This window comes from Periophthalmus magnuspinnatus, chromosome 4, assembly GCF_009829125.3.
Source record: "Periophthalmus magnuspinnatus isolate fPerMag1 chromosome 4, fPerMag1.2.pri, whole genome shotgun sequence".
Lineage (NCBI taxonomy): Eukaryota > Metazoa > Chordata > Actinopteri > Gobiiformes > Gobiidae > Periophthalmus > Periophthalmus magnuspinnatus.
In genome coordinates this window covers 9,218,765-9,243,572 of record NC_047129.1, presented here as the reverse complement: position 1 = coordinate 9,243,572, position 24,808 = coordinate 9,218,765, and the positions used below count along the sequence as shown (strand labels likewise).

The 24,808-nt window shown below is 40.4% G+C and overlaps 1 protein-coding gene across 1 annotated transcript; it reads right to left on the bottom strand.

The window, feature by feature from the left end:
- Positions 1 to 6,065: 6,065 nt before the first annotated feature.
- Positions 6,066 to 24,547, bottom strand: fgf22 (fibroblast growth factor 22). The gene is made up of 3 exons (XM_033965146.2): positions 23,630 to 24,547; positions 8,204 to 8,307; positions 6,066 to 6,553 (listed from the first exon to the last, which is right to left on the bottom strand). Exons 1-3 carry the CDS (start codon positions 23,997 to 23,999, stop codon positions 6,359 to 6,361), a joined length of 669 nt encoding a protein of 222 aa, XP_033821037.1. The 5' UTR covers positions 24,000 to 24,547; the 3' UTR covers positions 6,066 to 6,358.
- Positions 24,548 to 24,808: the final 261 nt, after the last annotated feature.

Below are 24,808 nucleotides of genomic sequence, written 5' to 3'. Positions count from 1 at the left end.
ATTTTCCATCACCAGTTTACACTTCCTTTCGTCTGAATTCTGATTCATGTCTCAGGCAATAATAAGATTGTGATCTATTGTTTAACGTATGTCCCAGTTTCTTATCTTTTGACTAATCTAAACTAAACTTGTACCTCTAATCTTGCACCTGTTGAATTAGGAGTTTAAGTTTTTGACTAGTTGCACCAGCAGTGTTGAAAGTGTTGAATGAGTAATAAATAACGTACCAAATTACCTAAATATAGGTACGTATTGTGTAATGAATGTGCTAGGCCTCACAGTCCACTGTCTCAGAGTCCTTTAGTAGTGGGGGATTTGTGATTAGTTGTATGGCAGGGGCAAAATAAAAAGCAAATTCAGTTGGAGTGTTAAAACTACATATAACATGTCTGGGTTTAGCTATATAATAACTGTCCTGTTTCTAAGAATGTCCTTATGTGAATTCCGCTCTTGGTTAATTTGTAATCAGATGTATCTATTTGGTTTTGACAGTTATCTTATGTGGTCTGATATCTTTAAATTCTCACACAACTTCAACAACTATGATTAACACAAGATAAGTGTAATTTGTTTCTATTATTTCTTTCTTTTTAAAAATGTTATATATATATGGTATATATATATGGTATATATATATGGTATATATATATATATATATATATATATATATATATATATATATATATATATATATATATATATATATATATATATATATATATATATATATATATATATATATATATATATATATATATATATTTATTTATTTATTTATTATTATTATTTTTTTAAATATATATATATTTTTACTTGGATCATTTGTTTAAATGTAGCAGTACATGATCTCAAATATATTTATAAGAAAGTTTTCATAGACTTTTGTAACTATTAGTAGTCTATTCATTGCAACATTTTGTCTTGATGAAGAATTGTGGAGAAAGAGACTGGCGTCTTCTAATTTTATTTTTCTGTTTCATAATGATTTACTGCATCATTTCTACATTTACTGTGATAAGACAGTCAAGTCAGTGTACAACATTTCCTCCTTACCTTATATGTACTAAATGTAGATATACAGTGCTTTTACTTCAGGCAATCAGACAGAGATCAGAGAAAACAAAAGCTGCGCTATATATTGACCGCAAGGGGGCGCCACTTCACTATGGCGATATCCCTGACGAGCATGTATGTTGAAGATAAAAAGTTTATTGTTTTCACCTTGCATTAGCGGTGTGCTAGGTTTGGAAGCCAACAACTAGAATGAGAGAGGTTTGAAAAACACAGAACAATTTTTATTTCACATAAAAAATAAGAACCCAACAAATATTCAGTGTATTATTGAATGTAACTAGTTAAGCTCTGAGTACTTACCCTAACAATATCTTCACATTATGCTACTGTTATACCTGCTTCAATAACCACTACCACTATTATCCTAATAGTACTATCATTAATAGTACCAATCCAGTTCTAGTTAGAATTACTGCATTCTAAATTATAGTTATAGTAAAACCTATGAGAAGATTTGAGAAGTGGAAGAATTAAACATATATGTTTGCAACTTAACTTTTGTTTAAGAAAGACCATAATTTTTTTAAGCAGTGCAGAGAGTGAAAAGAGCTGTGTTGAGGGAATAGGCCCATGCTCCCAGTGACAGAACATAGGTGGCCTGGAGTTGTACTTCAGCAGTAATTCACTCAGAAAGGTTGCAGGGATTTGAAGGTGCTCAGTCTTTACATACATTTGCTCTGACTTTTCCAGGTACTTTCAGCAGAGGGCAATTTCATGCAGTTTATGAGGAATAAGAACCAGCTCAAATCAAACCTGGTGTCTACTTAATAATGCTTTTTGGTATGTTTGCCAAGATTATGTTATTTTAGGCAGAATTGTTTCAACATCATATTCTCTGGGTGGAGGAGGCTCTATAGACGTGGCTGAAATTAATTTGGAATAGATTTTTACTTTTGTCCCTGACTCAATCTGCCCTATTTTTGTGATTAGGTCAAAAAAGCCAGACTGTAATTATATCAGTGTACAGTATTTTAGTAGCCAAACCATATCAAGCAACACATTAAGCACTTAAGTGTTACAGATACATCAAACTTGCTAAACTTGTAAAATGATAAATAAAATATGAATGCCAGTATATTTGCCAAGAACACCATAGCACACTTAGCCATGTTTGCTTCTCTGGCCTTGCTCCCCTGTGGCTGGCACAGCTGCTGGCATTCAGAGAATGCCTGACGTGAGGCAGGACGTCCCGGCTCCACATACCTGTGCCCAGGGGAGAAGTGTCCCGTGTGCCACTCAGCAGCCTCACTCGTGTGGAGTGAGTGGATTGAGATGTGGACACTAATCCATGCTGTGATGAGAAGGGCCAGACTGATGACTACAGTGAACTGCCGCACTGTCAACACAACACTCACTGGGCACACACTTCAATCTACTTCAAAGGTTTGGTCAAAAACAGTGTCTTTATTTACACAGATTACATGTTGATTAATCAGAAATGTTACATATTTCCCCCAAGTGCTACTAGAAAACGTTGTCCTCTCATTTGTGCCTTGCCCTTGCTCCTCTATGCACACAAGGCGGAAAAAGATCCTAATCCATTTATGGATTTAATAACTCAGTGAAAACTAGCTCCTTTAGCCACCAATGTTCTGGGTAAATTATAAAAACACAATCCACTTTTATTTTGTAGGTTCATTTGGTTGTAGGTTGTACTATGTGCAATAGTCACTTAGTTTTTAATTTACAGTAATTTACTGATACCTACACTCTCCACAAATCATCCTTCATTATGTCTTTGGCTCATTTCATTTAGCATTACTATAACTTGGGCTGTTTTTGTAACAAAACAAGGCCTAATCCTAAATTCGCAGAACTGTGAATGTGCCTCCAACAAATGGCAGACAAATGAGGAGGATTAGCAAAGCCCTGTGAAAGAGTGAAAGGTTTGCCATTGATCTATGGTGGTCCGGCTCCCTTTCACCCCACTGGGTAAGAGCATACAGGCCACTCCACAGCCCCCTAGGCCACCGAGGGACACACAACAGCCACAATTAGTCTCAGGACCTGTAATGGCAATTCAATAAGCGCTTTAAAATTGTGCCTTAGTCCGTCTGCCACTCCGCCGCCCCCTCCCGTCCATCCCATTTGGGTCGACATACATAAGATTGGTATTATGAGTGGCGAGGGGAGCTTTTTTCTCTACCCACCACAGTTCTTTTCAGCCACTGTGAGAGAAAATGGCCACACAGGGTTTCAAAGGTTTCAGAAGCTGTAGTTTGTTGTTGCTAGAGCTGCATGACTTGTGCCCTGTAGATTTTGGCGAAGGCACCACAAATTCAAAGTTTTTTTTTCTGTCACTCAGCTGCAGATTTCTATCCTTGTATCACTGTTGAGGCTTTTTTGCAGTACATTTTTCTAGTTGACAATGTTAGTTGAATGTTGCATGGTCCCTCAGGATAGTAGTCAACCTGGACAGACAACACAGCTTATTAATATAGCATTGGTGCTTAGAGGCTGGAAGCTCAGAACGATGCATAGGAGGTGAAGGCAGGTTATGCTCCATCCCCCTGCGGCCTAGGCACTGTTGGCGGTTCAAAATTTAAAAACGGATAATACGACAAATATTGAAACAGATAAACATGAGATGTGGAATGCTGAGTTTAAAAGTAGCTGAGTGAAGATAGGCTACGCACAAGGGATGAGTCCTCCTTCTGAATTTTCACTTAACTTCATTATTGTTTGTATTATTTGTGTGCATTTCTATATTGTTTTTGTATAATCAGGAAGAAAGTCAACTCTATTTGACTTTATATGGATCCTTCATCATCTTTACATTGACTGACTTGTAGATAAAAACACCCCCGCTTTCTACTCAATTGGGACATTCCACATTATTTTCCAGTGTGTTAGAGTTTTGTTTTGTGATCAAAGGCTGAAGCTTTTGATCGGGACTTCCAAAGGTTTGGGCTTGTTTGGCTTGAGAGTGCACTGACAGGACAGTGGTAGATAATTACAGCTCCCATTTAGTGTCCCAGGAACTGGCACCAGCACCCCACTGCACCCGCAGGCCAAAGAGGAGAAATAAGATTCTTGGATGGTTTAAAAAGAGGGGCAGAAGTAGAAGGACAGAAATAACAGCCTCTGACGTTGAAGGAAATGAATGGCAAAAATATCCAGATCTTAGAGTTGATTCTGTTTTATAAAGTTAAATTATTTAAGTTTGGCTTGTTGGGCATCTGCTGTAATATCATCACTGTATACCAGCCTGTTGCTGTGGAGAAGGGACTGAAGTGAAAAGCAAAGGTTGAGAGTCACAGAGAAATCTCTAAACCTCAGCTTTGGCCATAGAGCAGGTCATAACAAAACTAAACAGCTAATATTGTGGATGCAAGAATCTGAAATGAGTTTCTCCTTCTCAGAGCTAGAGAGAAGGGAGCTTAGTCACCCTGAGGAAGCTCAGAGCAGAGCTGCTGCTCCTTAACAGGGAGAAGAGTCAGCTGAGACTGGGTCATATACAGTGGGTACGGAAAGTATTCAAAAAAGGTCTGAATACTTATGTGTTATTTCAGTTTTTCCTTTTTAATAAATCTGCAAAAGTTTCAACAATTGTGTGTTTCTCTGTCAATATGGGGTGCTGTGTACATTAATGAATGGTTAGGGTTAGAAAAAAATGAACTAAAATGATTTTAGCAAATGGCTGCAATATAACAAAGAGTGAAACATGTTAAAAGGGTCTGAATACACTCCGTACCTACTGTATGTAAACATAGATGACTGACTAACCTATTATATACTTGTCTTAGTTATACTATAATAAATATTTGGCTGCTTGGATATGAAACAATACCTTTGATTCATATAGAGCATACAGTGCCTTTGGACTGCCACATCTGTTTGGAACTCTTCCTCTGTCCCAGCAGTGTGACCAGACATGTGCCTAGTTGCAGTGGTCTTGCACCATGACAGAGTGTGGCCTTTCTTTCAGTAGTATTCATAACACTCTGCTTGCTTCAAGTGGCCTCCTGTCTCCCTGCAGGCTCTGTCTCTGTGTGCAGTGCATAGAACAGACACAGGGAACTCCTCAGCTTCAATGCCTGCCCTGCTGTGAGCTGTGCAGTGATTATAATAATGAGGCTGTTTGGGTCAAACATGTGCTGAAGATGTTATTCAATGAGCAAACACACAAGCGTATAAGCATCTCAAGTCTGCATTTGTTTTTATTGTCAAACTCAACAAAAACCAAGGCACTCAAACAGTTGAATTTGAAACTTGGTTTTAAAACAGTACATTGGAAACAAAAAAAAAAATCTTCTGTACTAAAATACTGGCAGATTATAGGAAAACTGTTTAACAGCACTGTACTGTAAAAGTGCAAACCAACTTACTGGGATGTTTTTTGTCACTGTATATTCATAGTCATTACTGTATATTTTATTACGACCAAAACTGATGTAATTGGTACATGTACATGTTCTGTATAAGCAGATCTTTAACCACTCTTCTTCTATGAATATAATATCAGTGAACACAATATTCTCCCCTTTTTACAGAACAAATCTGGCATAAAATGGAGTTACAGCATTGTCTGCAAACTGTGAGTAAAATGTTTAAAATATATTATGTTCTATTAACGAGAGTCCTGTCAGTAAGTGTTAGTCAAACTAAACCATGTACAAACATTAACACTGCAGATATTTGAAATATGAAATGTCAGACATGCTGATTGACTACATTAGATGAAACATGTATTATGTGAGTATTATGAGTCTCTATGAGTGAGATGTACAATGATCGATATCTATACACAGAAGTTAACTGTTTCAGCATTGTTAATAATGTCTTGTACATGGATGTATTCAGTCCCACTTGTACATACAGAACAGAACATGTAAATCAAGTTCTTGCAGTCAGGCCTCAGAGCATGTTCAAGAAAAACTCACACTACCTTCATAATGGTAACCTGGTCAGCCTTTCTTGGTTGGAATGATATAAAAAGCGTATGTCCTGGCAGAATAATCTACAAAACTGATAAACCATAACATTTTCAGTGATTATTGGTTGTTGAAGTTGATGAGTCTTGCTGGCAGAGCTAAAGTAAGAGAGCTATTGCTGATAACGTATTATTGCTTATGTTGAGCATGTTATGGAATTGCATATTCTGTAAAGCTTCATACAATACACGCAATGGTCAGTAACTATTGTCAAGCCTGAGCATAGCTTAACTTATGTTGCACTGAATAACAATAAAAACTCAAAGAAAATAACTTAAACATTTTGACTAGCTCAATAAAAGTTATAAAAACAAATGTACACAGGGCAAATAGTAGTCCATGATGAGCAGCTAGGAGGGGAGCATGGGCAGGAAGTGAGTGGATGGGTGCCTCCTCCGGGCCTTATGACCTCGCCTTGGTTTCCCTCGCCCATTCAGAGACACAAACATCTGCCGGCCGCCATGTTTCCAGCGCAGGGAGGCATAAGTGTTGTATCCATTCTCCTCTATGCGCTCCTTGAACCTGCAGCTCGGGTTGTACTTCACCTGTGGGCAGAGGTCAGAGGTCAAAGGTTTCCATCTATGGTGGATCTATAACTGCTCTTCTGCCACTGCTGCGGTACACAGACCTCCCTCTAAGAAGTTCAAAGGTTAATGTTCTTGGATGTAGTAAAATACATCCAGGTGGATTGTTTGAATAATTCATTTTACACTATGTTCCAGTGGGTGGTTACCAGGTCTTATCAGCTTCTCAAAGAGTCTTGACAGATATCGCACAGACAAGAGCGCCTGCTGCATTCCCTTTTCCAGATCTGTATCTCTGTGCTATAATGAGCCCCCTTTGAGATACCATCAGGATAGTAAAGGCTTGGCTTGACTCATCGGACTTTTTCTTGTTACTGAGAATTCATAGCATGGGTTAATTTGCTACAGTGCCTTGATGAGTGATTCTCTTTGACCTGGTTTAGTCTGTATTTAGTCTCAAATTTGTCCAGGTTGTTTTGGATTCAGCTTTGTTTAAATTTTTGGGTCCAGATTTTAAAGGTGCACTATGTAACTTTTTTAGTAGGGTGTTCACTACCTGCTTGTCTCTATAGAAATATTATTGTTTTGCCTGGAATGTTCCACAGTTTGACATTTAACTTATCTACTACATGTATTCAATTACAAATGTTTTTATTAAAAAAACATTTGTAAATGTTGTGTTTCTAAAACACCTTGAAAAACATGCATTCTTCCTGTGGCCTCTCCATAAAACTGACTTGGTGGTTGTCTCCATTGGAAAGAACAAAGTTTAATGACATACTCTGAAACATTCTAGGCTAGCCATTAACATGAGTCGTGGCAACGAGCAGGTGGTAGACCTTACCCCAGAAAAGTTACATAGTACACCTTTAATATATTTATATTCCATGTTTACCTGTTTTAGTCCAGATTTAGTCCTGGATTTAGTCAGTACCGGCATATACCTCGGGCTTGGTGTGTGTCTGGTCTCTACAAAGAACTGTGATTATGTTTGAAAGCTTGCTGTGCGAACAACAAGTGGCAGATGGCACGCACACTTTAAAGACGCCCCAGCTGGCCTCTTTGTCGTGGTTGCTTTTCTTCTCTCCGCTGTATTTTCACAAAGAACAAGCTGCAGGTATCATCAGGACAGGCTCAGGTGTACTGGCATGATGGATAGCAACAGTCTGACCTTAAACTAGACTTTGGGGATTCCTGGGATTTCCCTTCACTCCACTAGAAATATCAAACATGTCTGAGAATTCAACCATTTGGGACCCCTATGCACATGCACACACCACCCGTGACCCCTCCCTCCTAGGTCTGGCTTAAATCTTTGGTCCTGGTTTGGACTTAGTTTGACCCAAGTGTAGACATTATGTAAAGGAAGCTACATGTTGAAATGCGGAACAAGTTAATGTTGTGAAGTTTGCTAAATTTGCACAGCAACTATTTCTGTTGGATTAACATTGTCTGAATATAGTTATTGGGATACCCTATGGTCTATCCTTTTTTGTCAATGACGCCCACCCCTAACACTATGTATTTAACCCTTAGTCCTCGAAATGTACAAGTTAGATCAGTCCTGGTTATTTGTGGTCTGCACCTTTTTGTGTGGACACCCATTTGGAATGTCTATGCACATCTCTGTCCCCTCCCAGCCCTCCTGTATCGACCAGGTTGTAGACTCACCGATCCGAAGAGCGTGCCTTTCTTGGACATGGCTAAGTACAGACCGGTGCTGACAGATTTGATGGCAACAACTCCAACACTGACTGATCGGATTTCCATCAGGCCTGTAAAATAAAAGGGAACAAGAGTCTGGGTTAGGAACATAGGGCTCTGGGAGTTTCCCCCATCAAAAGACACTGTGGCATTAGCGAGTAGAAAAGCAGACAGCCATACACTCAGGGGAGGAGAGGCAGGACAAGTCACACACGGACAGCCGACATGCAACAGGGGTACGAGAGAGAGAAAGATACTCTGTGTTAGAGTTCAATCAATATTGATATCCAGATACTAATCAATACTAAAATTAGTATCAAAACTAGGTACTCATTTTTAACAAGTAATGTTACTGAAAAAATCTGATAAATAGGACAGAAATGGACCTTTTCAAGTCTTGTGTCGTATCAGAACTAATATAAGATCGCATGGACACATTAAAGAAACAATTAAATTACATTGAAAATAACATTGTGGCATTGAAATCGGTGTTGTGATGACACTACTCCATAAAACAGCCTTGGCTCAAACCATATAGTTTACATCTCCTGTAATCTAATCAGTGTCAGAGTGACTCACTGACTGCTGTACTCCTTATGCTACGCCCAAAATGTCAGTGTTATGTCCGGAATGATACTAAAACAAATTAATATGCAAATTACTGCTCACATACAGGTTTTGGTGACCTTGGTTAGCAAAATTCTTTCTGTCCAGAGATATGGTAAAGCACTGATATCTTTTAGTTATCATAGAAATAGGAAACATATCATTATCTCAATTATATTAAATTTCTAAAAAATAAAAAAATAAAAAAAATAGAGCAGTGAGTATACCATCAAATATAAATAAAAGTGTCAAAAAGAACAGATTAAAGATTAAGTCCCTTGCAGCTGAATCTAATATAATACATATTGCACATCCGACCTGGATGACTGAGGGTCTACACAGACACTTAAATGATAAATAAATGAATGAATGTAACAATCCAATAATAACACTTGTATGTCAGCCAAGCTAAGTCAAGTTTTAGCACATCTATGATAGATTGAAATAATATCATTAAGTGATTGTATTGGAATAAAGCTCCAAGTAACATGTGTGCAGATTTTTTGGTGTAATTTGGCACAAATGTGGTATTATATAGCCATGACTGAAATCATTAACATGTAACAGACAAACTTTCCAAATGACACAGTGCCTCTCTGCCCTTTGTATATGCTGTTAATTAGCCCATAGTTACATAACACATGTCTGTTTGATAATATTTGTAAGAGTGTCCCTCCCCCAAACCATACTACATCCTAATCACACCCATTTGTTTATTGTTGAACATAAAACTCGTGCATGCCCGCCACTTATCTAATGCTTAAAAGGCCCTAAAAGGTTGTAAAAGCTTTCAGACATGTTGGTTAATTGTATCCTTTGCTTTCTATCAAACATAAAGGTGCACATATGTGGTGGTTACACTAAGGAGATGTTTGGGTGATGACCTGGAGATGCTGAATAGCGACTGATTACATGCCATGGATCTTTCTTATCATTATGTTTTTCTGCCCACTTACATCTTCAAAAATACCCTTATGCGGTCGGCTATCTAATCACACCATAAAATCTTCTCGTTACACCCTTCTAAGCCTGGTGTGTTCAGAAGGAAAACATTTTACCCAAAGTAGCAATCCATGGCTGGATGTTTGCGCTTGTTTTGGAAATGTGGTGTAAACATGGAGCCAAAGGTGCGATGGTAATTTGAGACTGGTGCAGACTCTTCAGATATACTGTTTTATAATCCACTTATCAAATGTATGAATTCAATAGCCACATTTAAATAAAGATAAAGATAAGAGGAACAACTAATGTCACATTTGATTATGTTACAAACCATTTGAGATGTAGATCCAAGTTGAAATCTAATGTAACTGAGAATGTGTACAGTATATTATAGCTCAGAGGTTGTGCATATTTTTCATGTATCTAGTACCACCACTTATTCCCAGCAATTGAGACACAGTCTGGCCTGAAGAGAGGTACAATCCAGACTGTGGCCAATTAAGCTGCGGGTTTTAAGGCATCCACTTCACTGACAGACAATGACTTACTGTACAGCCATATTCACTCAATATAGACTATTTAAGTGATCCACTTGATTAAAATTAGGTTTGAGGTATTTAGGAAAAATCCATTAACACAGGTGCACAAAAACAGATATTGTTGGAGTAAAACGTATTGCACATTCCTGGGCTGATTATCTAAGCATTTCAAAATTAACTTAACAGCTGAATGTTGTGTTGTCCACATGTTGAGCTCACACACTTGACCATAGCTCTTCTAAAGAGGACAGCTGCTGATAGCATCAGGCAGTTAGTGCTGGGCTCTTGGATCACATCAGAAGACGGAGACCTACACATCTGCTGCTGCCATCACTCGGGACATGTTTGAAAGCCTTTACAGCTCTGAACATGGGCAGTCATGCTTCCTCAGTGAGGTCATCCTCTCTCACACAGAGACAGTACAAAGATGAGAAGGAGGAGAGGGTAAACAAACACAGGACTGTTGAGTGTCTTTCTTCTGCCACAGCTGCAGGGACAGGGGAATGCCACAAACTATCCAGGTATCAACCCAGCTGCACCCCCATCATGGCCACTGTCTCTGATCCTCAGAGGAAACTTTAACACTTTGATGGCTGTCTCCACTTTACAAGCTCTGTTTACAAACAGCGCCAGAGCTCTGGTGGCACCTGGAGCGTGCAAAACACTCATAAGCAATTAGCCCCGGGCCGAGCAGCGATGGGAGCTCTGCTACGATTTATGAGGCATTAGTCCAAGCCAATGAAAACCGCTGGTGCCTGAAAGTGGTGCCAGCAGTAACGGCCAATATTTCAAGTGCTATAGGCATTTTGGGAGATGTTTTCTTTAGATTTGATGACAGATGAGAAATGTTTTTTAAACTTATATTCTTGCTTGTTTATGTTTTACTTTGGTTCTAGCAAGTCAACCCAGGTCACGTTTGTAACTAAGAACTTCCTCTTAAACATTCTACCTGAAGATTTAACTAGATGAATGGGATTTTCATACTACACATCTACAGATGCCAGTTAGATTCACAGTAGTGTCACTTGTTCAATTATTCAAAGCAACTAACTAATCAGAAACTCAAGTATAAAATTCTTCATTTTTATTAAAAGTGACACAATGCACAACAATAACAATAAATGACAAGATATGGTAAGTGCAAGAGCAATCATTTTATTTCTACCAGAATAAAGACTAAGTAAAATGTATAGTAAATTAAATTTTAATTACATTCAAAATATCCTTCCTTTATTCACACCACATACAATTAACCACATCGTGCAATGGCCTCTTTTGTATTCACACAAAGTACAAATTACTTCAGAGTGCAGGACCACAATGGGGACAAATTAATTCTTTGAGAGACAAAAGTGAATGTCACTTGTATGTCATTGATATCCTGCTGTGGAAGTGCCGCTGATGGCCCATTGAGCTTTTGAAAAAGGTATTTTTGCTTCCTATTTGCAGTGGGTAAGATCTCTTAACCTTTGACATGTTTGGCTGGGAGTGTCAATAAGCCCCAACTATAGATGTGTAGTCAAGTGTGAATTTACCATTTATTTCACTTCTATTGGATTTTTCAAAGCTTGTCCTTTTTACTCTTTCCTCTGGTATTATCCCACGTTTTGGACTTCTGCCCACCGTCAGATCATTCAAGCCTTTTCTGACTTTGAGAAAAAGAAAAGAAGGAGTGGGTTCTTCATTGTCCGACTAAAGCTAAAGAGAAGAGGGGGAGAGGCAGGTGCAATACCCACACTCACCTGAGAGAGGACTATAGGCTACTGTATTCTAAAACTATTGTGTCAGACATAAAAAGTCAAGCCTTAGTACTATTGAGAAGATTTGAAGTAGATTCAAATAAAAAATAAATCTATATGTGAATTCATCAGACTAAACAATTGTGTCAAAATTAATAAAATAATGGTGTAAATAAATTCCAGCCACATAACAGACATAAGCAAGAGCACTCACGGTCCCAGTCCCAAGCGTGGATGAGAGGAGTGATCTGACAAGTAATAATCTGTTTTTTATAATCTTCCATATAATCTCCTCCATGAGTTTGAATTCTGATTTTTGTTTATTACAAATGATCATCTAGATAGTGGGTAAATACTGCGGTTGCTGGTGGTTAATTTCTTGAGCGGTCCACTTGAGCAGCCCTACACGGCTCAGTGCTCCACCGGCCCGATCCTGGGAAGTTGGGAGCTCCTGCTGGGCTCCTACTCTTGATTGACATACCTTTTCAATTATTTCACAGTTTGCTTGGTCTTTAAATGAAGAGGGCCTTGTTATTTTTTTCCTTCTGCCCTCCTTTTCAAAATACAGGCTTTTCATGTGGGCTCTGGGCCGCCGGGCCTAATGGCTATGACCAGCACCTTTGATCTGCGTTGACCCTCTTGAAGGCCTGGTCTGAGGGAAAATGGAGGCCTGAGTGTATCAGTCCAGACAATAGCTACATCACTCACTACTGCTTTAAACACCTTCAAGTATTATTTACCAGGAGAAGAGTCTGCACTACACTGGAAGACCCAGTGCTCGTTTATCTTGCAGCTTGCAGGGAAAAAGTTGTTTAATAGAAAATAAGGTTAAGGTATACTTTATCATCCATATAGGGACATTTATTCTTTGAATTTCTCTTGCATTTAATACTGCTTGTGCATGGAGCAACACAGTGCTGCTAGTGACTCATCTCCACCTTGAACTAGGCTTGGTCAGGACTTTGCTGGAGGCTTAGTTGTTTTGGATTGGCAGAGGAAACTCATCCACTTGTGGGGAGACTCCGAGACTCTACAGGCCCCACCCAGCCGAATACCACCGTATACAACTTAACACCAGTAATAATAATACCAGTAATCAAATAAAGTTTTGATGTGTCATCTGACGAGGGCTGATAGAAGAGCCACCGTTTTTTGTTGACTTGTGAATATTTGTCTACTGGCTACTGTATAAATGTAATGAGCAACAATGATACAGGTCAGCGATGATCTCATAGATATGAAAGCTGATCGTCTGTCTGCTCTTGAAGACCACAGTTCCACTGAGACAGGAAGAGATCAGTTACAGGAAAGAGCTGTACACCAGGCTGAGGGACATATTTCTATACATCTCACTTCATTCAGAATGTAAATTTTATCAGTAGTCACGATTCCTATTAAAGGAGCAAACAGGGTAATTACACCTGAGCCTTCTTCACTGATGAATCAGTCACTGTGATTTGTATTACACATTTTACTTTCAAAATATAAAAGTAACAACTTGGTGACTCCACCAAAAATAGATGTAAATGAAATGTGAACCACTTCGATCACATCTTTCCTACTCTCAGCCTGGCTCCGTTCCTGGCGGGGTCAGCCCTCTTCTGTCGACACTGGGTCATGCATCATGCCTATAACTGTCACTGCAGTGAGCTTATTTATTCATCCATTACCAGCGTCTCAAAAATGTCTGTCTTGAGGTAGACACAAGGAACGTGGCCAAGCCATGCAGACTCACACTTGAAAATAACAGCTTTTTATACATTTGAACAACCACTGCTTACAGTACAACAGTATGAAGTATTTACGCATACTAAACGGTTTGAGGTAGGTGTCATGATGGGCCCTTATCTGCTACTTGCCAGGTAAATCCACTAATAGAGGGGTAAAGCAGAGCATTTAGCTCAGTACAAGCCTAAACGCAGGTCTTTGAGCCTGTGAACAGCCACATGGCAGTGATCTTTTGAAAAGTGACTCCAATGCTCCAGCGACAAGGAGGGACATTCTCACACACACAATCCAGAGGCTGGTCCTCTTTCAGGGCTGCACTCGGCCTGTTACCCCCTCCTTTATATGCTACCACTGGAAGAAGTACTCCAGGGATTAACCCAGCCAGGTCTTTCAAAGGCCATTAGAGCAAATTACAGGTATCTTGTTACTAGAGTGCTGGGACAGGCCAGGTGAGGGGCGCAGAGGCCAGGCGGGAGTCCAGGGGTCAGCCTGGGACAAAAAGACAAGGCCACCCTGGGCCCCTCTCTATCACAGTGTCTCGCTGGCTCCACAAACTTAGACTAACATCAATGAATGGCTCACTTGATGGGACCTCAGAGACATTGTCTCAGCACCGTAACTTTAGCCCTTTTTCACAAGAGTCCCCCACCAACCCACTCTGTCTCCCCATCCCACTTTTTTACTGATGTGGCTACAACTTTCTTCCTGTCCACACATTCTTTTTACATAATTTAAACTACATGGTACAACATTACGGTGAAATATTACTTACAGTGGGTACAGAAAGTATTCAGACCCGATGAAATTTTTCACTCTTTGTTATAGTGCAGCCATTTGGTAAAATTATTTCAGTTTTTTTTTTCCTCATTAATGTACACACAGCACTCCATATTGACAGAGAAACATGAAATTGTTGAAATTTGTACAAGTTTATTAAAAAAGAAAAAACTGAAACATCACACGGCCATAAGTATTCAGACCCTTTGCTGTGACCCTCATATTTTTTACTCGGGTGCTGTCCATTTCTTGTGATCATCCTTGAGATGGTTCTACTCCTTCATTGGAGTGCAGCTGTATTTGATTAAAATGATTGGACTTGATTATGAAGGCCACACACCTGTCTATATAAGACCTTACAGCTCACAGTGCAGGTCAGAATAAATGAGAATCATGAGGTCAAAGGAACTGCCTGAAGAGCTTAGAGACAGAATTGTGGCAAGGCACAAGGACTGCACGATGGTGAGCAATAAGATTCTCTGGTCTGATGAGACCAAGAGAGAACCTTGTGGCCTTAATTCTAAGTGGAGAAAACCAGGCCCTGCTCATCACCTGTCCAATACAACAGTGAAGCATGGTGGTGGCAGTATCATGCTGTGGGAGTGTTTTTCAGCTGCAGGGACAGGACGACTGCTTACAATCAAAGGAAAGAAGAATGTGGCCAAGTACAGGGATATCCTGGACGAAAACCTTCTCCAGAGTGCTCAGGACCTCAGACTGGGCCAAAGGTTCACCTTCCAACAAGAAAATAACCCTAAGCACACAGCTGAAATAATGAAGGAGCGTCTTCAGGACATTTCTGTGACTGTTCTTGAATGGTCCAGTCAGAGCCCTGACTTAAACCCAATTGAGCATCTCTGGAGAGACCTGAAAATGGCTGTCCACCAACGTTCACCATCCAACCTGACAGAACTGGAGAGGATCTGCAAGGAAAAATGGCAGAGGATCCCCAAAGGTGTGAAAAACTTGTTGCATCATTCCCAAAAAGACTCATCGCTGTATTAGCTCAAAACGTGCTTCTAATACTGAGGGTCAAAGCAAAGGGTCTGAATATGTATGGCCATGTGATGTTTCAGTTTTAATTTTTTAATAATTCTGCAACAATTTCAACAATTTTATGGGGTACCGTGTACATTAATGAGGAAAAGAAAAGGAACTTAAGTGATTTTAGCAAATGGCTGCAATATAACAAAGAGTGAAAAATGTTAAGAGCGTCTGAATACTTTCTGTACCCATTGTATCTTAAATCTAACATGCACTAACTATTAATCACTACAGGAGATTTCAGCATGGGTCATCCTCTAGTTTTATTAAAATTCTGACTTCATTCCTACATTGCCATTGAAATGCACAGCACAGCCCTTGCTGTGCTTTGTCAGAGTATCGGTATGCTGCAGCGTGAGACTGATGCTGCTGATAAGACTGAAGATGGCCACAGGGAGTTCCGCATCCTGCCATTTTCTCTGGACACACACATGTGCTGCCTGGCACACACATGCCTGAGGGCCACTTGTGCCTGCCACACTCGCCCTATCCCTGCTGTGGATGACAATCTAGTGAAGGAGCTGCGGAAGTGTTTCATTAGCCAATTACCGCTGCTTGATAATGCCTACGTTCCCACAGTCCATAAGGCCGGGGGGTCAAATGTGACCAATTACTCTCCATCCCTTCACAGAACAGATAGTCCATCTGATATGTCCCCAGACAGACTGACCCAATCACCACACATGGAGACACATGGACTTGGACCTGAGTAAAAAAAAAAGTTAATGTGTTTTCTAAAAAAGACCACCACGTTCAACATCAAACAGCGATGCTTCAACCTGTGTGTGTTTAATCCTGAACCTGAACCTCCGTTCTCTGATTGTCTGTAATTGGACATCACTCTGTTCATTAGGGACCTCCCCGGCTCTATGCAGCGGGCACAGGCCCTCTCTGATCAAATCCCACAGTTACCAGTGTGTTGGGGCAACACTAAAGGAGAACCTGATGCTGAGTGTCTGTAGCAAAGAGAGGTGGTCCTGTGTATTGAGGTAGCAGAGGTGAAAGAGGTTAACGAAGCCCCCAGCATGCTCTCTAGCTGTTAGTGTGTGTCTATGTGGAGCTGCAATCTAACCAACAAGAGGCCTCTTCTTTAATCAGGCAGGTAGGGCAGAGAGCCTGCAAATCATGCATCACATCCGTTACAATACCTCAGTGATTCATGACTACTCCACTTTCCTGGTAAAAGTACATGGATACTACACTGTGCTGAAATGTCATCAAGAAAAGTCATTACTAAAGTTCCTGAATGTCTGCAACTTGATGATGCCAACACTATGAAATAGCATTCAAAACAAACGTTCCATATGCACCTGAGCAGTTCAGCAACTTCGTCATTCTAGTAAGTATAGGATGGAGACAATGCAGAGAACAAATATACTTCAAATATAAATTCAGACGGATTATGCTAGTTATGAATCCCTAATACCCTATAATTGAATCTTTAAGGCTTTCATGATGAGTGCATTGAGGTTCAGAGAGTGAGCAACAAGACATTAAATATTGTCCATGACCTGGATCTGCCCCTTATTTACATTATTAAAATGACAGGGGCAGACAGGGGCAGACAGGGGCAGACAGGGGCAGACAGGGGGTGACAAAAGTGCAAGCCTCTGTCAGAGCTGTCACCTGCTCCACTGGTCAAAAGGCCCTGACCCCAACTCTAGCACTGCAGATGAGAGGAAGGGTAAGAGAGGACATGTGGAAATATGATACTTTTACATTTATAGGAAAATCTGGTGTTACACCAAAAACAAAATTGCATGAAGTTACATGAATTTATAATACTGATATCAGAGTAATTTACAAGAGACAGATATATATTTTAAATTCGTTCTTTTTTAATTTTGATTCCTTCCTTATAATATGATCATTAAAATGGTTTAAGGTGGTCTTAGGCACACATTGTGCCACCCTCTGTGTGGTAATCAGGAGCATGTCTTCAGATGTGCTATGTGCCAGCTAATGCTTGCACATGCACAGGCCTCGTAGTTAGTTTTCAGGTTTCCTTCGTTCTAGTGACTTTTGAAAGCTGTGGATTGCATTTTTAAAAATAGTCTCATTTACAATAGCTACATGGTTAAGTTGGTTAAGGTTAGGATTTGGGTTAGGGCTTGATAATAATTTATGGTGGTCCCCATTGGCTGGAGCTAAAACCCTCTCTGAAAATCTGGCATCCCTGACAGGTACCACTAATGGTAGCACGCATACAGGCCACTGCTCTGGATGGTCTGGTTCATGTTACCCATTAGAGAAGGACACGCACATATTTTTCAGTTTAAGGTCCACTTCATGCTCAACATTGGCAGGGGTCTAAAGTCACATGTATTTCAAATGCATTTAATGTTGTATTTTTGAAAACAATAGTCCAGGGCATACACTAAGTCTGCTAACTCGTCTCAACCTATTTGGTCTACATGCACAATGCACCTGTATCTATTTTTTTTGTTTTTGTTTTAAATTAACTACATTCATTTTTGCATTTGCTTTTCGAAAAAAATAGCTATGTCTGGATGACTAAATGATTTGCTAAGATAGAATTTGAAGGAAGAAAAAAAAAAAAAGATATGCTTAATGTGTCAGTAGGCAGGTTATTGACAGACAGGCTGTACTTTAGTTTGTAGACACGTATTGTTATTTAAGATGTTACTCAACGCATGATTTAAGTATCCAATATTGCTTCCGTTATGATCTTGACTAATATTAAAAAGGAAAAATAGTTGTCTTTAGGGCAACAGGTGCAATACATTCCTACTGTTATTGCTTCCCGTTGTGAGGCTCAGAAAGGTTCACCTCTGCAGTCACACGGCTGTGGCTCCTCAGGAGATGCTAGGATCATTCTTTTTCCATCTCTCGACACCATGGTTTCTCTTTCAGTAATTTATTCATGGGCCAGTGGCTACACACATTTCAGGCCATGGTGTCTGGCTCAGTTTAAGCAGCAAGGTGAGTGCCTCTAAACAACGCCATTAATGTCCCTTGCTCTTATTTCCAGACTCTCTTGGATTAAAAAAATAAAAATCTCTGCGTACAATTGCATTGAGACTTGATGTAAAAAAAGCAGTCTGATCCTCTGGGCGTTTGGCAGATACTAAACTATTCCCAGGTGATCGAGTTGTACTCAGCAGACAAAACACTAACATACAGTGCAGTTTGACTGCAGATTCCTGTTGGGTCGGCCTATATCGAACCCATATCCTCCTTCTCAAATATTCTCATTTGTAACAATGAGAATATCATTTACATTTTAGACATAGGAGCATTCACTTCCTCAAGAACTATAGCTGCACCAATTATTAAAACAATTATGCAAAATCAATTTTTCTTATGCCATGTTATAGTTTATAACCATGCCATGTACCATGTCAAAGCCTGAGCAATCTTGAATGCTTATTTTCAAGACGCCCTAATGCCAATCAACCCCCGTTTTCACCATCAACAGCATACGCCCGCTGCTCTGTACTTACTTTGTTATCCAATTTGATTTTTTAAATTGGTGACACGTATACACTTCGGCAGTGTTGCATAGTCATTTTGTTACAAATGACAAAAAATCCACTACTTGCTACTGTAATGTGCAGCTATCCATAGGAGGTGCAGACAACGTCACAGCTCTTTATTGTGATAACATTTATGGCAATGTCAGCTCTCATTGGGCACCGCAGTTTTCTAATGCAAAAGTCAGCCGACTTGTTTCTTTTATTAAGTCCTTTCAGATGAATATTGTGATTTAAAATGTCCAAATTATAAAATAATGATCCATGGGTGTCATGGATTATAACTATATCGTAGGCTCAAGCAAAATATGTCATCTTTAATAGTGACCTGCAGTTTTGCAAGCCAAAACATCAATGCGCCCCTGTGAATGGCTCTGTAGATATGAGATCCTGGCACTATGAGCTTTAGTTATGCTCACATCCACAGTGCACAGCAGTGGGATGTACAGTTGGAGCCAGAGTCAGCCTCTATAAACCTGCTCATGAACCCAGTAAATCCAGTGACAAGCTGAATACCGCAAGCCTGTTGACTACTATGTTTTCAACTACCAGTTATGCATTCTCACCATGACCATCTAATAAAACATACAACAGTCATTCAGTGTTACCCATTTACTGCCATCTGAAACTACCACGAATCCCTGATCTTAGTTGAAACAACCCAGAGAAAACCTTGCATAATGACTAATGAGCAACGGGAACGAGTCCAGCCCTTCTCCAGTCTTTAATTTCCACCTCAATACTGAGCGGAGCACGCCCCAGTCCTGCTGCAGCCTCATTACCATGTGCATTCTCCTCTTTCTGAACAGCGAGGACCTCCTCTGTCCAGGTGCGCCCCTCCTCGGGCCCTGTTCCTCCTGTCATCCACGTTTGAGCACTCCCAGAAGTAAGACTGAGTCATCACCATGGAGAAGACCCAAAACGTAACAACTTTAAATTCACATGGTAAACAGACAGTGTTATGTTGCAGCATGGTGAATCCAGTGTCTACAATTCAATGTCCACTAAATTCAATATAATTAGCTAGACCTAGCATAATTATTACTCACTGTATCAGCTACAAACATGCAAGTAGTAAAGCCAATATTTATTTATTTTTATCTTGAGTCCTTCTCCGTTGTAAAGGTGATGGAGAGAGTAAATAAGTTAAAAAAAATTGCATGCAAGGCAAATGTTGTTAAGATAATTTGTTAAATAAAATGTAGTAGAACAGATTATGCATTGGGTGTGTAGACTGAATCAAGTGTACTTCTTTGGTAACTGCATAATTTCTCCTCTCATTGCAGATGTGAACAATAAAAGCACCACTTACTGCTCCTAACCTGCACCACGTCTGTGGATGAGATACATAGACAATTTTGTTTATTGTGGCTATAGTAGGATTGACTAGATTTAGTTTGAGACATTTTTGCACTTTTACTTTCATGTCAGTCTTCTATAGATGAGTGGCAGTTTCCACTTTTAAAACCTGCTAAAATGATTTTCACTTCATATTTCATCTGAGCGGGGATTTTTTTTTTTTCCCATGAACCCCATCCAAATGAAATAATCTGGGGAAAGGTCTCTTCAAACTGAGATGTTGCGCGCCAAGGGAAAGTTGGTAAACACAACCCGCCCTGGCACTGTGCGATGTAAGGCCAGGCTCATGGCAGGTGACCTTATTTCCTCAGGGTGAATTGGCTGCCACAACCTGGAGTCTGCACAAGTGTTTAATGCCTGGAGCCTCACACCCAGTCTATGCTTTAAAGAGAAATTAAACATCAAACATCAAATTAAATATTGTAGTACAAGAGGAAATCATTTGAGAGAATAAAGATAAAGTTTAAGGAACACTTTGTTCCCTGAATTAGTTTGGAAGTTGAAAAATTTTGTTGATCTTCCATTATAGAGCTGAGAGGTAAGGGGTAAAGGCCCTTATATATCTGTATAATATTTTCTGCTGTCATTAGGCAATAAAAAAAAAAAACAACAACTAAAAACTCAGAGGTCATATTATATTTTGTATTTGCTGTTTGTTAAATTGAGCTTTGGGTGGGACAACCCACACAGCTGTTGTGCTGTAGCGCTGTCTAATTAACAGCCTATGACCGATGACCCGGGACAGGATATGATGCGTACCTACCTCTGGAGCTTTTCTAAACACTTGGGTGTGTTTTTCCTCTAGATCATGTTATGCTCTAACCATAGGTAAAAAGGAAAACATGTTGTCTTTTAGTTCCCTAAACCCTGCTTTGTCCCCTCTTATGATTATTTGTTTGTTGGCCTCATGGACATTTATTGTTATTGCAGTAATTACTTTACATGTCTTTACATAATGTCTATTTCTAATGATTTAAATAGTAAAATTAGAACTTTCAACATAGGTTTTAAATATCAACTCTTTCATAAAGCTGTTTTCAAATCTGTTTTCCCACATTATTCGCCCCAAAGTCTATTCAACTTAAATCTGATCACTTCATAGCCACTTGTTAGACCTGTGTCTCATGGCACCATCTACCCTTCAGTCCACTGTCTCTTTGAGGCTCTCTTCTCTCAGCTGTTCCATGCCACCACTCCACTGGGATTGATACAATATTTTCCAACCTCAATTAGCAGCAAGTGTGTTGACTAATTCCAACTGTTTTTGCACCTGAACAGGGAGTTGGAAAAAGTGAGTGGGGTGGAGGTGAGGACCGGAGCAGGGTGTAGCAGACGGAGCTGTCGAGGCAATAGCTGTGTCCACAGGAGTGGAAGGGGGACACAGAGGGCAGAGGAGAGATGTCCTACTGCCGGCCAACAGCCTGTCCCGGCACATATCTGTGACACATCAAGTCAAACCTACAGACTTTATGAGTCCCTATGACTATATCATGTTACAGGATGTATACTTATAGAAATGACAAGATTTCAATTTGAGACTCAGCTCTTTTGGCTCCTGAAAGACATGTCTAAACTACTTTGCATATTTTTAAGCCTAGTGACACATTTACTGACAAATCTAAATTCTTCAAGGTTGAGTAAATTCTTTAAATGGGATCGCATCCTCTTTTTTGTTGGGCTGATGGTGCACTCTTGTATCTATGTCAGTGTCATTAAATATGCAGAAAGCACTTGTCCTCGCTCTAATCGATCGCATGGCCAAAGTATCAGTGTCCAGAAGTGCTCTGGGTCAGGAAGCTTTAAGTCTGATTAAAAGCTGTTGTGACTTTGGAGAAACTCAGTCGAAATGCCAATCAAACTCAACCTGTGCTCTTGAGATGAGTAACACAAAGCGCTCACATGCTCCACTTAGTCCAATTTAAGGCAAACACTCTCCAGCCAATGAGTAGCAGCAGTATCCTCCGACCTGCAGCAGATACATCCTGGCTGTGTGAGAGTGCTGAAAGAATCGTTCTTTCCACTAAAGGAAATGAGATAGCTCAACATTACAGTCAAAGGGACTGCGTTTTCACAGACCCTCTACAACAGAAATACACTTTCTACTACTGCTCCAATTTACTATGAGTCTGAGTCAGACTCCTATTTTATAAAGGCAAAATTTTATAATGGTAGGCAACATTAAAAAAGTAATATGGCTGAAGAGTAATTACTAATGTAAAACTAGGTAATATTTCATAACTTGATTTTCTAAGTGTGTGGTTTTTCAGTTTGTGCCAGGTGGCTAACCCCAACAAGTTCAAAATGTCACCCAGCATGAAACAGAGGCAGGGGCTGCATGGCTGTGCTGGATGCAGCAGCTGCCTCTAGTAGCATTATGGAAAAAACTCTGAGTCATACACTTTCATAAAAAGGCATTAACAACCAAAGATACATAAATATTACACTGGAGGGCATAACCGTTTCTATGGGCCATCCACTCAGTGAGTAATGGAGAGGGAGGTCAGCACATGACCACAGCCAGGCTCATTTCACTTGGGCCAATAAGGCGCTCTGATACACAGCAGAAAGCACAGCTGCTGTTTGAGAAACCTCTTCTCAGGTGTCTCTGAGGCAGATACATGCCAGGCATGTGTCAGAGGTTTGAATATGCTATTTTTATTACCAGTAAAGTGGCATAAAGTGATGGGCTAGTGCTCATGAGGTGGAGTAGTAAGTAAGGTCAAATGGACACCAAAAGACCAGAGGGTGATTTTACAATGATGATGACAACTACATATGCATAGTGATGTCATTGATAAGAAGTATCTTATCTCTTGTGTAGTTCTTACTGTCACCTGACACTTAATGTACTTTTGACAGTTTTGACAATTTAATAATGGAGAAACTCCAGCTTTTGCCAAGCATACTTTGATCTGCCAACTGATGCTCAATGTCTTTCCTCAGGTCAGCATTCTAGTTAACTCTGCAAGTCACCCATGAGGTCCCGAAGTCCACTCTAGGGTATTCCCTTACCACCTAGCAACGTGTCTCGCATGCTTCAAACACAACACAAATAGTTCACCAGTTATACAACCTTAGGATACCCCTGTCCACAGCTATAAAGTGAACAGATAAGATCATCTCATAAAAGTTAGGTCATACACTTGGAAACACTTTAAAACTTACTGTCTGCGTAGTTTTTCCGCCGGGTGCCATCCACTTTGCCTGTTTTATCAATGCACAGGAAGAACTTGTTGGCAGAGTAAAGTCGCCGCAGTCGGACATCTCCCTCCAGGTGATTGTAGCTGCGAGTATGCCTTTCCAAAGTCCATGAACAGTTGATTGCTGTGGCGAGCCCCTGGACGGACTCATGCCGTACCCCAGGAGCACAGGCCCCTGTGGCAGTGCCAGCGCTGAGCACAAGCAGGGTGAGACATGCCAGGCAAAGGGAGGCTGCACTGGGCAGGGGGCTGAGCTGCCCGCTGGAGGGGCCAGCTGCTGTACTGAGGGCAGGTTCAGGACTGAAGTGGGCTGCGGATGTCGTCCATCTGCACATGGTGGGTCAGACTCCCAATGTGCACCCTGGGGTTGCCAGCATGCTGATGTCTAGGAGATGCCCTTTGAGGGGTAATCAAAGTGGAGTCTGCAATCAAACAAGATGCTGCAGGTCCTTCAGATGTCGGAGGCTTACAAAGATGTCACGGCCATCCTAAACATCTGTCAGAAAATTTTCCTGGCTTCATCTTCCTCCTGACTTTTTTGCATCCTGATGTTGTAAGTTTCCTTTCTGAAAGTTTCCCAAAAGTTGCTTCTTTTCCTTATCTTCAAGTCTTCTCTTTTCCAGATAGAGTCCAAGGATGTGTTTCTGTCAGTGTGGATGCACCTATGTGCACCTGCAATGCCTGGTCCCTTCCAGCTGGAGTGGAGGAAGGTGCGGGTGGGAGCTGCTGACCCGTAGCTGAGAGAGACTTGAATAAAAGCTGGTGTCTGTCTGTGTGTGTGTGTGGAGGTGTATGATAGGAGAGAGTGCGCCTGGGAGGGAGGGAGAGTCAGCGAGCATGGGGCAGTGAAGCAGCAAGTGCAGTCAGTCACTCTCTCTTCTGTGGGAGAACTGCCGGAGCTGTCCCGCATTTTATCCTGGGCAGGACCTGCATCTGGAGTGGAGAGGGGTGAGGAGGTGGGGCCATCAGACATATTCATAACAATTCAAGACTGAATCAACTTGCTCATTTTTATTCCTGCTGCTCAGGTTTTTATGGACCCATTTATACAGTTACACCTTGTCCCTTTTTACCACTTTGACATGCTAACACAGGCCATATAAGCTTGATTACTCTTCATCAAGTCTTTATTTTCTAACACCCC